At 38.5% G+C, this 13,444-nt stretch overlaps 4 protein-coding genes across 4 annotated transcripts; all 4 read left to right on the top strand.

The window, feature by feature from the left end:
* Positions 1 to 2: 2 nt before the first annotated feature.
* On the top strand, positions 3 to 1,511 carry TM35_000421430 (uncharacterized protein; the record flags this gene model as incomplete). Its single annotated transcript, XM_029029954.1, has 1 exon — positions 3 to 1,511. A coding segment is annotated over one exon (1,509 nt), but the record flags the coding sequence as incomplete, so codon positions are not given.
* Positions 1,512 to 1,892: 381 nt separating this feature from the next.
* TM35_000421420 (uncharacterized protein) lies at positions 1,893 to 9,131 on the top strand (the record flags this gene model as incomplete). The annotated part of the gene is made up of 1 exon (XM_029029953.1): positions 1,893 to 9,131. The coding sequence occupies one exon, from the start codon at positions 1,893 to 1,895 to the stop codon at positions 9,129 to 9,131; it is 7,239 nt and encodes a 2,412-aa protein (XP_028878750.1).
* Positions 9,132 to 10,297: 1,166 nt separating this feature from the next.
* Positions 10,298 to 10,960, top strand: TM35_000421410 (putative SNF-7-like protein; the record flags this gene model as incomplete). The annotated part of the gene is made up of 1 exon (XM_029029952.1): positions 10,298 to 10,960. One exon carries the CDS (start codon positions 10,298 to 10,300, stop codon positions 10,958 to 10,960), a length of 663 nt encoding a protein of 220 aa, XP_028878749.1.
* A 1,213-nt stretch (positions 10,961 to 12,173) lies between these two features.
* Positions 12,174 to 13,442, top strand: TM35_000421400 (uncharacterized protein; the record flags this gene model as incomplete). Its single annotated transcript, XM_029029951.1, has 1 exon — positions 12,174 to 13,442. A coding segment is annotated over one exon (1,269 nt), but the record flags the coding sequence as incomplete, so codon positions are not given.
* Between the last annotated feature and the right edge of the window lie 2 nt (positions 13,443 to 13,444).

The raw sequence follows: 13,444 nt of genomic DNA, 5'->3' as shown, positions 1-13,444 counted from the left end.
ATAATAATAATAATAATAATAAAAAGAAGGAGGAAAAGGAAAGTCTATGTGAGAAAGAGAAAGAGAATGTCTATAATCCACCTCTTCTTTTTTTTCCTGAGGAATGTTATACCAATGGACGTACATTAATTCAATTTAATTCCCATCATCCTATCTTTATATCAGCTATGTCTATACAACCCATTATTATTCGATATCCATATACTTATTTTGATCAATCCTGGTGTAGTGTAGACTCACCATGGTGGTTATTACTACTAAAGACAATGAGTCAAGTATATAATACAGTGGAAATAATTTACCTTCCGGTGTATAATCCTTCATTAGATGAAAAACAAAATCCACACAATTATGCAGAGAATATACATCATCTTATGGCTCGTTATATGAAAGTACCAGAAACGGCACATAATATAAATGATGTACGTCTTTTATGTTTAGCACGATCTTTACATATTCCTATAGAAGTTATTAATGTGGAAACGGCTCATCCTCACTTTGCAATAATTCCATACAAACGAATAGAACACATGCTGCGTCGTTTTGCTACTATAGTTCATATGAAAAGAAGAAAAAGAAGAGAAGAAAAACTACAAGAAGAGAAGGAAGTTTATAAAAGACAACGACGACGACGACGACGATATCAAGATGATTACACAGAAGGGTTTTTAACATCAGATGAATTGGGTGAATTTTTTACACCATTTCAATATTATCCAATTCTTCTGGAGCGTTTCTTATATCATCTCTCACGACGTGCAGCTGTACGTGGAATGTATGTATCATTTCGAGACTTTTTATCAGCTATGCATACAGAACCTATTGCATGGAATCCAAATCCATGTATACAAGAAGAAGAAAGAAAAACAGTATATATGGATGAAATAGAAAGTGAAAGTGATATGATGATTGTATTACGGCGTACATTTGCTATGATGTTACTCGCAGGTCATACATTACGCACTCAACAGAAAGAATATAAAGATAATAACATTCCATCTACAAATGATACTACTACTACTACTATGAATATAAATACAGATACTGAAGGGAGATTAACACATTCATTGCTGTATGGTCATACGATTCGTTATCCCTCTTATACTTCTCATAATAATATACTTCTTACTCCTATAGATGTTGCTATCACTATGGCTGCAGATGATTCTATTTACGAGCGACAACTCTCTCATAATACTTTTAATATTCTTTTAGACATTTTGTTTACCCCACACCGTTCCACCATCTGGGGTGGTGCGGCTACGAAATCAAGAGCTCAACTAAAAGAGGAAAATACACTGTTTGAATACATACGAACTGGTACCTTTTCTCATGAAGAAGGGATGAAAATAAAAGAAGAAAACGAGGAAGAGAGAAATAAGGCGGAAAGGAATGAGATTTCATACATCACACTTCATGCTTTTCTTCGTTTTGCTCGCAAACATCCAGCCCTTACGGAATACTTTCATGCCTGTTGTGAACATTATCTTTTGGGTGATGATTTGGCTTAAAAAAAAGAAAAAAGAAAAAAAAAGGATTTTTATTGCAGGGTTTTTTTTTTATTTTTTTATATTTTGCTGTTTTTTTTTTTTTTTTTTTTTTTTTTTTTTTTTCAAGAGTCTCTGAGTTGGTTCTGAACATTCATAAAAGATCTATATGATTCGTATGTTTTTTTTTTATTTATTTCTTATTATTTTTCTTTATGGTCTCTTTTTTTTTTTTTTTCTCCTCTTTCTTTTTTCCTTACTCACATCCACGTTATTTATATTTCCATTTCTGTATATATATATATATATATATATATATATATATACATTTAGAAAACAGAAAACGAGTGTCAACGGGGTTATTGGTGAAGAGGAGGAGGAAGGAAGGAAGGAAGGTAGAGAAATATGAAAAAAGATGTAGTGAAACCTCCCACAACTACCCGTGGTGTCAATATACAGTTATCGTCCAAGAAAGAACAACAACAATATCAATATCATCAACATCAACGTGTGGATAATTTAATGTCTACCGTCACGTCTCTCTCAAGCACGGGCTTTTTCCGTGATCGCGTCACCTCTACATTTGATCGCATGCAGGAACGAAATGCACAAGAGCGGTCTGACACTCTCACCCGTCCACTCTCCGCCGTCCCTGCACAGGAGGAAATAAACACCATGTCCCACCGTTCACGAGATCCAATGGTCTCTCTTGCGGTATTAGAGCAAATGCGATTGGTGTTTGATTTATATGAGTGGCGACAACAGCGACAACATCATAAAGGACTTTCGTATGAAAAAGGAGACACTTATGGAGATAGTGTGGAAGAAGATATGGAGGCTATGATGCGATGGAAACGACAACAGGATGAACAGCAGAAAGTTCAACGTCTTTTGCGTGCTGAACGTGAACGTGGAAGTTTACATACTCGAACAACAACAACCACAACAAGTCCTAATGATGGTGTTATTCCTGGTATTCCTTTTTCTGTATTTGAACAAGAAATTGTTGAACCTTTCTTTGATGCCCTTTTTCCACCTGAACGTTCCACACGACCTAATACTTCCACAGTATTGGAAAGTTTACATGGGGAGATTAGTTCTTCTTTATTAATGGGAAGATCTGCATTGCGGCATATTTCTGCAAAATCCATGACCTCTGCGTATACTTCATACCAGCGACGACGGCCAAGTCATGTAGAGGCGGCACAGAATCTTTTCTGTGTAATGGATACCAACGGTGATGGATTACTCTCATGGGATGAATTAAGTACCTACATTTTACAAAGTGGACAACGATTACTTTTATCAGAGGAGTATGGAGATGATACAGGGAGTGCTATAACGAGATCGGATGATAGAGGTATGATGGGAAAAAATAAAACAGATACCATTACCGATTATGCTGGTCGTACATTACGATTTACCCCAACACCAGCGAATTCCACACCATGGCAACAACAATATCCTCTTGTACGTTACTTATATCATACGGAACCTATTAGTCATCTCATCTTTGCACATCGTGGTAGACGATATGTTACTGCAGCGTGGGATGGACTGGTGAAATTATGGCGTGCAGATCCTCGTCTAGCGGATGCTTCTGGTAAACCAGCTATTGTGCATGAACGTACAATCTTTGCAGCTGGTGCTCCTATTATAGATATTGTATTAGCTCCAGAATCCCTTGGAGATGCAGAGGTGCTTGTGGTAGCTTCTATGGATGGAACTGTAACACTACTACGTCTTGGCACAGGTGAGGTACTCAAAACTTTTATTGGTCGATGTTTGGAACAAACAATTACTTCTAATATACGTTGTGTCTCTTCTACAACAGGTCATAAACGTTTATGGCGTCCAGAAAATGAAATAGACTCTGTAGCAATAGAAAGTGATATTAGTAATAGTACAGAGAATGCAGCTATCGTTATGCGACCTCAATTTAAAGTTCGTGCCTATCATCGTGAGGCGATTGAAATGTTTTTTACTGATGTTTCCAAATATTTTACTGGACTGGATGTAGTGGCCCCAACATATGAACATCTTGAAAGACGTCGACCTGTAAAGGCAGATGTATTAATGGGTTTTGGTAGTGAACCTGGTGCATTGGGTGATTGGAGTTGTGGTGATAATAATCGAAGTATGAAGGGAAGTACACCGCGGGATACAAGTGCTACCACAATGTTACCATCATCATCTTTTTTCACTCCACTTGTTAGTGGTGAGGAGTTAATGAGGGAGAAGTATAAGAAAAAGGATGAAGAGGGAAAAAAGGAGAAGGTAAAAAAAGTCCATAATGATAATGATGATAAGGCTAATGTTGATATGGATATTGATGGTAATGCTGAGGAGAAGAAGGATGAAGGTGAGATGGAGACAGAGGAGGAGGATCATACGAATAAGAAGAATTCAACTAAGAAAGAGGATAGTACTCCTAACCAAAAGAGAGACACGATGGATACTAAAAAAGGTAATGATGCTGAAGGTACTAAAGATGATGATAACAACAATAATAATAATAATAATAACAATAACAATAACAACAATCCAATACCACGAAAACAAGAGGGAAAGGGAATGAATCATACTCTCTCTGAACCACTACGACATCATCAGTCCAAGAATCGTGGAGGTGAGAAATCTTGGTTTGCACGTTCTGTTGCTGTGGCCAAATATGAAAAGACGAATTCTTCTTCTCTTCTTCCTACTGGTGCACTTCTCTTTCTTGGATTTGAGACTGGAGTTTTGCAAATATATTGTATGCGACAACGGTGGTTTTCCATATCAAACCTTTCATTAACAAGAGTAGAACCACCAGAATTACATGAACCAGTATTCACATTAACTTTACATCGTGCTGCTATTACACGTATTATTCCAAGTGAATCTCATGATCTTTTAATGACAGCAAGTGATGATGGTACAGTGGTAATACGACATATTAGTCGTATGCAAGTACCATTTGTAACTCTAGGAGATTGTATTCTATCAACTTCTCCTTCTACATCTACACCTATTCATAGTGCTGGACATACCAAACGTATTACATGTATGTGTTGGAATTCAGCAAGAAGTCTTATTGTAACTGGTGGTGCAGATCGTCTTGTTATGTTTTGGATGGCTTCTTCTTCTCGTCCACTCTACCGTGTAGACCTTCGTACCTTTTCAACTAGTTCAAATATTAGTGGTTACCCTATTGATGTTTCTTTTTTACAACCTCCGAGGTATCCACTTTTGTTATTAGTACTGGATTCAAGACGTATATTATACTTTTTTGATTGTGTCTCTTTTCAATGTTTACATATGATGAGTGATGATAGTCCACAATCACTTCGAACAGGAGAATTACTACGTGCACGTTATGATATTGTAGATGATCGAATTATTCTTGGTGGTCGTTATATACGATTATGGGATAGTCAACAGAATGATGAATATCCAGATGACTACCGTGGACACCGTCGTCCAGTTGTGGCTCTTGCTTTTCAACAAACATGGCGTTTCTTTGTTAGTGCAGATGATGCTGTTATTATTATATGGAATGTAGAGGTGGTAGATTTATTGGCTACACAAAGTGATCCTTCTAGAACTGGTTTAAACACAGCAGAAGGTAAAATGAATAGCAGCAGGGATATCAAGAATCTTGAGGAAAAGTATCATCATAGTAAGAAAAGTGAAGAATCTGTATATGAGGATAATGGAGATGGACATGGAGTACATCATCAGCGACGAATGAAAAGACGTTCTACAGCAAAGATGGTAGATGCAGGATCTCGTTGGGCTTTAGCGACTGCAGTAACGAGATCATGGCGTGTAGAAGGAGGAATTGGCTGTCTTACATTAGAACAAACCGATTCATCCCATTTATTCGTTTCACTTCTCCGAGAACGACGTATTGTGGAATATAATAGTTTTAGTGGATCTCCACTAAGAACATTTGATTTCCCTACAGGTATGGAAGAAGTTGTTTCAGTGGCATGTAGTGGTATAGGAGCTGGTGGTTTATTTCTTAATCCTGTCTCTTTTCTCTGTGGAAGCTTTGAACGAGAACAATCCCCAAATGGAGTTACGGCACTTTATACCTTGTCTATGGAAGGAGCGGCTATGTTGAGTGCTGGTGTAAGTGCTAGTGAACATCGTCGTATAGTAACAAGTGGTGTTGGGGTTTCATGTTCTACTATTGTCTCTACACTGGGTATTGTGGTTATTGGACACCGTGGTGGGATTAGCATCACTCCATTAGATGAAGCGACAACATGTCCTATTGCCTGTATACGATTGACAGATCGTCCTGCAAAGAAAAAAGTTGAAAAGGGAAAAGATACACGAAAGGTTGAGGCGGCAACTGCAACAGAACTTTCTAAACAGAGTACATTACACGAAGGAGGGAGTTTAGCTAATACTATTGTTAGTACTAGTAATGGAGTTGCTGCTGGTGGTAGTCGTAGGGGAAGTATAAGTAAACAACGACGTTCTCTGGGAATGCCAGAAACTCGAAATTTACACGGTGAACATTGTCGAGCATCCCCACCTCTTGATCTTGTTGCACTTTTTCCTGGTCCTCTTATTCAAGATCCCGTTGCCATCACACGAGAATGTATGCAACAGCGAGAACGATATTTGTTTTACACAGATTCATCCTCTGCAAATGTCTCTACTCGACCATCATTTACAGGTTTATCTGCTGGGGATGAAGGTGGTGAAGGGACGAGTACCCGTGATACTCTGAGTACAGAAGGAGGAGGTCTTAAAAATGTTGGTAAAGGTGATGATTTACCTCCTCTTTTGTTATTTTCAGAAGAATTTATTGCATCTTCTTCTGCATTTGGTGGTAGTTTTGGTGTATTTCTACGGGAACAACTCGCAACACTTGGCTTTGTGGGTCAAGTTGTTCCTATTGGATTAGAAACGGATTATCTTGCAAGTGGAAGTGATGATGGTTTACTACAAGTTTGGAATCTACGAACTATGTCAGAGGTGATGCGATTTCGGGTAACCCATACCTTTGATGCGGTAACGGCACTTGAAGTAAGTCGAGATGCATCCCATATCGCTGTGGGTGATGCTAATGGATATGTTTTATTATTAGATGTAAAAAATGTGGATTGGATGTCATCAGTACCATTGGAAATGTGTACAGATATTGAAAATGGTGTACAATTATTACAGCGTTGGAGAGGACATCGACAGGAAGTGACATCTGTACAATTTGTACGTGCCTCTCAATCTGCTGGACATCGTGATGCGTCTAGTGGATTCACACTACATCGCTCTTCACATGTCATGATGCCTCCCTTTACAAGAGCTACAACTCCTTTGGCCAGTAGTAGTGGTGCTGGTGCTGGTGCTGCTGATGAGAGTAAGAAAAGTAAAAGTGATAGTGTTTCCATAAGTACTACTCCTTCTCCCATATTTCTCTGTACAAGTAGCGAGGATAGCTACATCTATGTATGGTGTTGGGAAGCAGGTCCAGGTCTTGGTGGTTATGTACATTGTATTGGTTGCTTTGGTGGTGGTGTAGAGAAACTAGCAAAACCACCACTTGATAAATTAACCGATAGTGCATGGAAAGTAATGGATGTGGTACGAAAAGCATACATGATGGAACGATTACTTTCTCCTGGTGGTGTACTTTGTGTACCAAATGTCCATGGCGCCATTCACAGTGCGGCAAATGTCATTATGGAGGATATACGAACTGTAAAGTCAGGTCGTCCATTACTCCAGCGAACAACATCAACAACTACAACAACACCAAATGAAAAGGGTTTAACCCCACAACGTCCTTCAATGGTACGAGACCGCAGTCGTCTTCGCAATCGAAGTTTTCGAACTAGTTTGGTACGACGTAGTATTGCTGCCCACAACAATCCTGGTAATAATGATGATAATTACGGGAGTGGTATTTTTCATTCAAGTTATGTCTTGGCGTTTGAAGAGGGACTCTATCATGAACGTAGTCTTGTTGATCTGTTGGAGCGACTATTGACGGAAATTCGGAGTGCTGAGAAGAGTAAACCCAATCTCTCTACTGTGAGTTCGAGACCTGGTGAACTGCGGGGTCTGGAAGACTCGCGAAAATCTCTCGTGTTGCCCCCTATTACCAGTATTCTAGTAGATAAAAGTGTTCCCTCAGCTGTCTCTGGTGTTGGTGGAGGTGTTGGGGCAACTGCTGTTACTACTCCTGTTGTTAGTCTCGCCACTACGGTTACGAATGTTACTATTAATCCTGTTCCTAGTAACACTCCAACGAATACTAGTATGACAGCTACGCCTGCTCCTAGTCTAGCTGCGACAACAGTTAATATTAGTACAACTCCTGTTGTTAGTCTTGCGGCGACGGCTACTACTAATATTACTGTTACGCCTAGTGCTAGCCTTACGCCTAGTGCTAGTCTTGGTTTGACGGGTGTGAGTGAAGAAGGAAAGGGGAAACAAATGCCGGGGGAGTTTCCATTTGCTCCATCACTCTCTGCCGCAGTTATCTCATCATTAAGAGATGAATCACCACAACCACAACCACCACAAGCAGAAACCATGGTAGATACAGTACAATCATCCCACTCACCGCATGCGAATGTCTCCCCCTTCACGAACTACAGTTCTCCAATTCTGCAAAAGACTCAACCGCAAAGTAGTGCCACACAGCAAGAACAAAATCAAACACAATCACAGCAACAACAAAAACAACAACAACATGAAGAGGAAGAAGTATCATCGCCGTCGCCAATAGCACCATCACCTGTGCTTCTTTTAAATGCGGAGGCAGCAGTGTTTCCTGAGCCATCTGCACTGTTAGCGATGGCAGCAGCTGAAGAATGGAGTTGTCTTCCTCCTGTTACTGTAAGTTATGCAACATCTATGCCACTTCCTCGCGCACGCGGCCGCGGTGCCTTACAGCACGCAAGACGAGCGCATCGTTCTTCTATTTTGGAAGGACTTCCACTTCTCTCTCAAGTGATTGGACTACCGGCTGGTGAACGTGATGGGCGGCAGAGCCATGGGGTGAAAGTACTGTTAAAGGAAAAGAAGACACGTCGCCCATATTATACCTTTTTTCTTGAACGAGCAAGGGAACAGGCAGCAGAGTCTAAAACATTTTCAGCAAATTTGCAAGAGAAGGTTACTTCTCAAAAAGGTGGTAGTAGTCGTCGTCATCGAAAGAATCAATCTTCTCTTTGGGGTCCTACACGTGTAATGGGAACACTTATGAATTGGCATGCACCAAGAGTAGCATCCGCTTTAAAACGAAGGTCTAATACTACTCTTACTATTGCTTCTAGTACTATTTCTACTAGTCCTACACCTTCTGTAGCTGGTAATGTTCCTGTTACTAGTGGTAGTAATCGTGTTAATAGTGGAGGTGGAAGTGTCTCCTCTAAGACGGCTGAAAGTGAATCTGTGTTATTTCCACTGCCTCTATTTATTCCACTCACACTTGGCATTGGTTGCTCTCAAACGATGTCTACTACACTTGAGGTAAGCAAAGGTAAGAGTGTGGTGGTAGTGCTGCAGGAGGAGATGGAAGCCATGAAAGAAACCCTGCAGGCCACTATGCGGGAAAAACAATTACTACTCGCACAGGAACGAGCGGCTTCTCAAGCTATTGGTGGAAATAAACGTCGTTCAATTACCGGTACAAGGTAACGGAGAGGTTGGTTTTTTTTTTTTTCTTTTCTTTTCATTATTATTACTACTATTTTAAGATAAAAAGCAGAGTTGGAAGGAAAAAAAAAAAACTGGAAGTAAGCTATTGTTGACGCTCACTATGTTTTTTTTTTTTCATTGGAGAAATGTTTTCGCAGAGAAATATATTTGCATTCATATGGTTATACCTGTTTGTTTGTTTGTTTTTTCCAGTTGACAGTAATAGGTTGAGAATGTTGTAAATAGGGGAAACAATGAAGGATTTCAAAACAAAAAAAAGAAAAAAAAGGAAAGAAACTGTTAGGATTGACGGATCCCGTTATATTTAGTATTGTTATTATCATTATGATGATTATTATTACTACTGTTTCTCCTAGTTTTCTTTTCTTTTTTTATTATTTGGAAATGTTGGTTTATATAAGAATATGTTATATCGGAATTCTTTTTCTTTTTTCCGTTTCTCCGTTATTTTCAGTGTTTCTCATTCCCTAATGAAAATTCAAATGTACAAATAACTATGTGAAGATGCATTCACCAAGTAAATATATATATATATATATGGAAGAGAAAAGAGTATGGAAATGTCGATCTTCATTTTTTTTTTTTTTAGTTTCCTCGTATGAAGATAAAACATGTCTTCTTTTTTCTTCTTCTTTTGTGTGTACGCCTATACTTGTATTCATGTATACTAAACCGGGTGGAAACTCACCCACTCACTCACTCTCTTTTTGTACACTTCTTTCTCTTATTGAAATCCTTTTTCTTTTCATTTTCTCTGGTACTACTCAAAATAAATAAATATAAATGCGATAAAAGAACATATCAACGGTACTGAATGTATATCTTTTTTTTGTTTGTTTTTCTCTGTTCTTTTCTTTTCTTTTTTCTCTTCTATTAATATACGCAAAAAGGAAGGTAGTTATCAACGAGATACAAGTTGAAAGTAAAGAAATCTATATATTACATATATATAGCTTTTAACGGTATCCATAGACTGAGCATAGCCGCTTTGGCAGAAGAAGACCCTGGGGATAATAATAAAGAATAAAATAGGAAAGAAATCCCTACAAGAGGAAGATCATCATAAAAACAAAGAAGAAAAAAAAACTAACATCAAACCCTTCCTTATATATATATATATATATTTCTCTCTTTTCATTTCTAAAATGAATCGTCTGTTTGGTAAACAAAAAACCACACCAAAGCCGACATTAGAGGACGCTGGGGCTAGACTCGCCACTCGTAATGAAGCCGTAGATGCCCGTATTGCTAAAATTGATGCGGAACTCGTTAAATTGAAGGATTCCATAATGAAAACACGTGGAATGACTCAACAGCGGTATAAACAACGAGCCCTACAACTCCTACAACAGAAACGAATGTATCAAAATCAACAGGATGCAATGATGCAGCAACAGTTTAATATGGATCAACTGCAGTTCACTACGGAATCAGTGAAAGACACAAAGGTGCAGTTGGATGCCATGAAGGAAGCTAATAAGGCCCTTAAGCATCAATTTAAAAAGTTAAAGATATCGGATGTGGATAAATTACAGGATGAGTTACGAGATTTATATGAAGATACTCAGGAGATTCAAGAAATAATGGGTCGTGCCTATGATGTACCAGAAGATATTGACGAAGATGAGATGATGGGAGAATTGGATGCATTGGTGTTTGATATGGAGAAGGAAGGCGATGCGAGTTATCTCGCAGATGCTCTCGCCACACCAGGCGCGAAGCTGCCAGAGTTGCCAGGGAATGAAAAGAAACAAGAACAGGAAGGAACTACAGATCCATATAGTCTGGAGGCCCAACTGGGGTTGTAAATCAATTCACACACATCCCATCTCTCTCTCTCTTTCACACTACTTTCTTTGTTTCTTTCTTTCTTTCCATTCCTTGTGGGTGTATTTGAATAAGTGAGTTTGTGAGTCTATTTACCGATGGGAGATAATAGTGAAAAAGGGAAGTGGGGGAGTGAAGATACTTTCTAATGATGATGATGATTATGATGTGATGATTGTGGGCCTTTGTGGTAGCAGATATGACTGTGGAGTCTTGTTTTCTTTTCTTTTCTTTGAAGTTGTTGTTTTTTTTTTCTTTTTTTTTGTCGTTCTAGTTTGCAGTGCTGTTTTTTGTTTCTTTTTAATTACTACTTTCAATTTTTTCATCAACTACTATTTACTGTTTTATTTTTCTGGTATTCACTGTAATCAGTATAGATAAGAACTGATTGGTTCCTGTTTGGCTTATTTACTCATCTCATTACCCTCTTTTTTTTCCTCTAAATTTTTGCGTATTTTTGCTTTAAAAGGCAGTAAAGAAGAAAAAGAAACTGGGAGTTTAATGACAACAGTCAGCGCTAAACGTGTGAAGGCACACAAACAGAAAAGAACCACGAAACTAACAAGAGGGAAAAAAACAACAAATGCAGTTAAAGGGAAAAGAACAACAAATGCAGTTAAAGGGAAAAGAACAGCAAATGCAGTTAAAGGGAAAAGAACGGCAAATGCAGTTAAAGGGAAAAGAACAACAAATGCTGTTAAAGGGAAAAGAACAGCAAAGACAGTTAAAGGGAAAAGAACAGCAAATGCAGTTAAAGGGAAAAGAACAGCAAATGCTGTTAAAGGGAAAAGAACAGCAAAGGCAGTGAAAGGAAAACGTGTCCCAACAGCAGTAAAAGGAAAAAGAGGAAGAACCACAAGAACCATGGCAATAAGAAGGAAAAGAACAAATACAAAGATAACAGTAGAGAAAAGAGGAAGAAAGCCAACTACACGCGTATCTGCCCAAAGTAGTAAAACAGTTGCCAGAAAAGTGATAAAAAGACGTACATTAATCACAAGGAGAAAGGCAAAAGTAACATCACGAGGAAATGCCAGAGCGAAAAAAGCCACACGAAAAGGCGTTAAAATAATAAAAAGACGAACATTGACGAAAATGAAAACAACACGAGGTGTAAAGGTCATCAAAAGGAGAAGAAGAAGAAGAGAGGTAAACACGATAGAGGATGATAGTTCATTTCCTTATGATAGTATAATGACAATGGATGACGAAACATCATTTATCGCTCTCTCTCCTACTGTAAATTCAGAGATTTTTTGCAGTGAAGAAGGACAACACCCCGCATCCTTCTTTGTGAGTGTAAATCCTACAAAAGCAGAGAATGTAAAGAAAAAAGAATCCACGCCAGACCCCGTTTGTGTGAAATCAGAGAAGAAGGAGAAGAAGCAGCGAGGGACCACATTAGTCAGAAAATCATCTCAACAAGAAAGTAAGAAAAAGGAACCTTCTATTCATATGAAGAGGAAGTCCTCCTCTTTGATTCCACACGAAAAGACACACATCCTCTTCCCTGCGGCAGAAGAAGAAATGGAAGAAATACCTGCAGGTGGAATAGAAGAAGAAGAAGAAGAAGAGGAAAAAGAGAAAGAAGGACCAATAGAAATAAGAGTGGTGGAAAAGGAAGAAAGTGGAAAAAGAACGACGTTCGTTCCTACAAATACACATGGTGAGTCCTTTTCTGTGCGGTGGTATCAACTTGGGACACCGTTACTCGCCACACGTGTGCGGGAACTCTTCAATCGCCCATTGTTTAATTGTCATTTCAACACAGAATCTCTTCTTGATACTAATTCTAATAATAATAATAATAATAATAATAATAATAATAATAAAACTATTTCATCTTCATTGCCGTGTTCAACCTCCATGGATGAAGTTTCCTTATTATCATGTGCTTCTTCCAAGTTATTATCCATGCCATTAAATAGTGTTCTTAGTCATGCGGATGAGGAGGCACTCTCATGGCTTTTTCCAGCCATTCATAATGGAGAGTGGTTCCACACAGCATGGCAATTCATTGATCATTGTAGAAGTATTCCACATAAACTGCTTTGTGAGGGTATTCCACTTTTCCCATTAGTGCGTTCTCATGGATGGAGTGATGGTACAACAACAACAACAACAACAACCCCGTGTGCTGTAACAGAAAAGAAATCTACATATACAGAGTTAAATGATGAGAATGATTACAGTAAAGAGAAAAAAGAACAACAACAACAACAAGAACCAGAAGAAGAGAAAGATCAGTTGAATGACTATTACTGGTGGTTTATGCATATTCATACTGCTATAATGCGATATGGGTTGGAGGAGTGGTTTCCATGCGTTTCATTAGAGTGTATAAAGACATCATTCCATTTACAATCCATAGGCACCGCATGGAGTAGTTGCCGTGTATTTCAAATGGCTGTTGCTTATTCTTTGGCACATTATTTGGTATCCACATCCTCATTTTCTTCTTCTTC

The sequence above is a fragment of the Trypanosoma theileri genome, assembly GCF_002087225.1.
Source record: "Trypanosoma theileri isolate Edinburgh chromosome Unknown TM35_Tth_42_V1, whole genome shotgun sequence".
Lineage (NCBI taxonomy): Eukaryota > Euglenozoa > Kinetoplastea > Trypanosomatida > Trypanosomatidae > Trypanosoma > Trypanosoma theileri.
Note: the sequence above shows the minus strand (reverse complement) of the source record. Positions and strands in the feature narration are given on the sequence as shown.